Here is a 4,536-nt window from a genome sequence, read left to right on the forward strand (position 1 = left end):
GAAGAGTACCCTATACCTCGGAGATATACCTTCACTCGGTCTCAACGACGTCACGTGACATGTTATATGGTGGAAGAGAATGCTGTCGCTTATTTTCCACCCTCAGTTCGGTAAGACTGAAACGATGCTCAGTCACGGAAAGAACTATCCAAACTTGCAAGCACAGCCGCGGTTGTCCTGTAAGTTCCCGATCCATGTTAAACCCTCATCCTCAAAAGGAAAATAAGCGACAGCATTCTCTTCCACCATATAACATGTCACGTGACGTCGTTGAGACCGAGTGAAGGTATATCTCCGAGGTATAGGGTATTCTTTCAACCCGCTGCACAACAGTAATTTAACGTTACCTTAGTTCGGTCGTACCGGTGTGCAATGGGTGCTCTCTCAGTCTCTCTCTCTCTCTCTCTCTCTCTCTCTCTCTCTCTCTCTCTCTCTCTCTCTCTCTCTCTCTCTCTCTCTCTCTCCCTTTCTCTCTTTCTCTCTTATTCTCTGAGTAATGTGCACTAAAACCGTATATATAGTGGTTTTGTCGAAGTTTTGACTGTGTTGTTTTCTACTGATGAATTATAAAAAACCGAGAACACACCCTTTTTTTTTGTTTTGAAACTCAAACCCGTGGCTAAAAGCATTAAGTTTAGAAATCTCATCTGTTGTGGTTTTGTTTTTGTTTGTTTTTGTGGTACAAATGTTTGGCTTTTCTCTCTCACACAAGCATCGTGTCTGTTGATCTGAAAGGAAGGGGGAATATTCTTTCAAACGAAGTTTCCTTTTTGGTTGGAGAAAGGAAAAGAGAAGATGGCCTTTAAACTGTATAATACAGTTTCTGTGAAAGAAAACACGCATGCGCACTGGTGTGTGTGTGTGTGTGTGCAAGGAGAGACATAAATACTGTTTTGCTACTGTTCATCTTCCATTCAAGCAAAAGTAGCAACAACTCTGTTCAAGAACGAGCATTACGAGCTTGTAAAATGTGTGTTCAACCCTCATTGCATTCATTGAAACAGCACGAAGCGTGTGGTGAGTCTTGCTATGTGTCAGTGACAAAAGTCAAGCATTTCAAGGCGCCCTCCTTCCAATGTCAACTATCATGTAAAATGCCACAGATCTGTCCAAGCCTTTACAGGGGGACACTTTTTGCAAATTTAATGTTGCAGATTGACACAGGTGGAAGTGCCGACATTTGCCCAGGAAAAACAAATCTCATTCTGCACAGAAAGCTGCCGGGCTTTGATTTTGAGGATGAAAGTCACTTGTTCATTTCAATGCTGGTTATTTTCTCAGGTTTCTCGAGGAGACGGGTTCCGCATGACTCTTAGTATGACTCTTAGTATGACTCTTAGCGTGACTCTTAGCATGACTCTTAGCATGACTCTTAGCGTGACTCTTAACATGACTTTTAGCATGACTCTTAGCGTGACTCTTAGCGTGACTCTTAGCATGACTCTTAGCATGACTCTTAGCATGACTCTTGGCATGACTCTTAGCATGACTCTTAGCATGACTCTTAGCATGACTCTTAACATGACTCTCAGCATGACTCTTAGCATGACTCTCAGCATGACTCTTAGCATGACTCTTAGCATGACTCTTAGCATGACTCTTAGCATGACTCTTAGCGTGACTCTTAGCGTGACTCTTAGCGTGACTCTTAACGTGACTCTTAACGTGGCTCTTAGCATGACTCTTAGCATGACTCTTAGCATGACTCTTAGCGTGACTCTTAGCATGACTCTTGGCATGACTCTTAGCATGACTCTTAGCATGACTCTTAACATGACTCTTAGCATGACTCTTAGCATAACTCTTAGCATGACTCTTAGCGTGCTCACTTCCCATAGTTTCTAAGATCATATGGTTTTGTTCGTCTCTATCCAAGTAGACGGATGCTCGTGTCCAATGTCAATTAAGACTAATTCATGTTGACTATTTACGCGTGGAGAAAGGAATATGCCTTTGTTTTCATAACGAATCAGTAAGTTATTAGAGACTTTAAGAAGGGCTACCACATTCATTATGGTTGGCATTTTCGTGGTTGCAAAAGACACTTGGCGGGGGAACACCATGTGTCGCTAGTACAGTGGTTAAGAGGACAGAAGAATTTCGTTTCGCTGGTCGCACCGGTTCAGAAGTGTCGATCAGATAATACCAGCTGCCTCACTTCTGCTGAAACGCATCAGATACTCAGGCCACAACTCAACACATCATAAACTTTAACTGCTTCATGCATTTTTCCAGCCGACTGAAAAGTTGAGTCGGCCTGATGTTTGGGTCGCCATCTTGAAATTTCTTTCGTCTGCTCAGTCACTCACTTACCCAATTCAAGCCTGCTTTACGGCTTTTTAAACTTGATTTTTAAAAACATTTCAATGATAAATCGCGCCTAAAGATGTCAGAGCATACATCGATTACACAAGGTAGGCATATTTTATGACTATTCGAATATAAAACGCGACCGAAGTCACTTTCGTCAGAATGACCAATTCTACGAATTTCGTTTCTCTTGGCGAAGCGAATTTCTGTTCGTAGAGATCGGAAGTCACGTGTACTCAAAAAGGTGTGACGTTTTACAACCGAAAATGCCAACGAAACGAATGTGGTAGTGCTTCTTAATCTCTCTATTGGTTCATTTTGACTGACAAGATTGCACCTCTTATGTTCAGCTGTGGAAATATACCGATCCTGCGACAGACACAACAGAACAGGGTGCAAGGTTTACGTGGTCAAGTCCCGATGGGCAAACGTCTGTGTCAAGTCCTGCTCCTCGAATCGCTGCAACGTCAATGACTTTGATTCTCTGATCTGACCGCATGGACAGTCTCTTCAAATCCCGTCGTTGCTGCTGTGGCCATAACGACAACGCGTGACGTCAGCGGAAAGGAAATCAAAACTTGACTAAATGTAAAAATGAGCATGCACGACCTTTGATAGGGAGGCCCACTGTCGTAAGCGTGAACAGACCACAGAAGGCCATTTTTAGAGTGCTGTAAACAGCTTCAAAATTGGGCAATGTTCTTATAATTTAGGTTGTAAATGTAAACGTACTTATAGAAACGCTGTGCAAAGTTTGAAGCCTGTTAGAATTATACATTTGGAGGTATTGGACTGCAAAGTCAGGCAAATATGCGCTTTTTCACAACTTGGAATTTTGTGTACAGGGCGACAAATTAAAACAAACCATAAGAAATAACCTTTTCGGTTTTATTTTATAAAACAGATTGCAGCAAACACAAATGTATCACAGTTAAACCAATAAATGCAATAAAAAGGGTTTTATAGCCGATTGCAATATTAGGCTATATTGACGTCATCACACGAAATTTAAGAAACGCGAACAAGCAAATCATCAGTGGTTTTACGGGTAAAGATGTCATACGATATATCAAACTGAAGATATCTTTGTGTACAATTCAGCTGTCATACTTTTGATGCCGTATAATCAAAACTTAACAAATTAAGCTTGAAAATCAATATTTTTGGAAAATAATAAATTTAAATTAAAAACTATAAAAATGTATTAATGTTCCACAATGTCAATCTTTAAAAACATTTGTAACCTCACATGTTAGCATATTTCCACACATTGAACGATAATAATGTTACTTCCAGACAAGAAAACACCGACTACAACACAAGTTTGCAGTTATGCGTTATATTTTAGTCTGCCTGACTGAAAAAGTGTGTGTTTCTTCCTTAACCTGTATTTCCGCGATTATATAGCACACTATATGTATGTAAGTGTGTATATATCCCTGTATGTATGTATGTATGTATGTATGTATGTATGTATGTGTCTGTCTGTGTGTGTCTGTGTGTGTGTGCTTTCGATCGTACGTGCGTGCGTGTGTGTGTGTGTGTGTTATTGTGTGTGTGTGTGTGTGTGTGTGTGTGTTATTGTTTGTGTGTGTTTGATGTTAGTGTGTGTGTTTAGTGTGTGTGTGTGTGTGTGTGTGTGTGTGTGTGTGTGTGTGCCTTTTGTACTGTGTTTGATGCAACAAAACGAAAACAACAACAAAATTGCACCCCAGAGAATGGAATTCCCTTCATGTTAGTATGTTAAAAAAAAAGTACCAGAAGAGTTCCCTCATGCAGACAATGGCCGGGCGGTTCTGGTGAGGTTATTCCCCTTCTTTCTTTCGGCTGGTAACAGGCGGAACCTCGCGGCAAGATCACACGAGACAGGACAAAAACGTGCATTGGTCCCAAATAGCATGTCGCTTTGGTAACAGTTCGTGTGTAAGTCGTGCATTTTATACGGTAAAAAGACAATGGTAACAGGCAGAACCTCGCAGCAAGATCACGGGAGTTGTCTCGCGTTATCACCCCAGAAGCGCTCATAGCACGTCAGAACGCCATTTCAAACCAGGCTGGAGCGGAACAGCATCCCTCGCACATAAAATCTACACATTCTAATCACTGACACTGTAACCTGTCATGAAAATATCGGAAGATCTGATACTGAGATATAGTAGTGTAATTACGATTGAAAACTCGGATTACACAGAGACCACATGAGTCCTCCTACGTAAGCGGTAAGTC

General features: G+C 41.3%; 1 protein-coding gene across 1 annotated transcript; it reads right to left on the reverse strand.

Moving 5' to 3' along the window:
• Positions 1–1,269: 1,269 nt before the first annotated feature.
• LOC138956793 (testis-specific H1 histone-like) lies at positions 1,270–1,836 on the reverse strand. The gene has a single exon (XM_070328061.1). It carries the CDS (start codon positions 1,834–1,836, stop codon positions 1,270–1,272), a length of 567 nt encoding a protein of 188 aa, XP_070184162.1.
• Positions 1,837–4,536: the final 2,700 nt, after the last annotated feature.

The sequence above is a fragment of the Littorina saxatilis genome, unplaced genomic scaffold (assembly GCF_037325665.1).
Source record: "Littorina saxatilis isolate snail1 unplaced genomic scaffold, US_GU_Lsax_2.0 scaffold_3302, whole genome shotgun sequence".
Classification (NCBI taxonomy): domain Eukaryota; kingdom Metazoa; phylum Mollusca; class Gastropoda; order Littorinimorpha; family Littorinidae; genus Littorina; species Littorina saxatilis.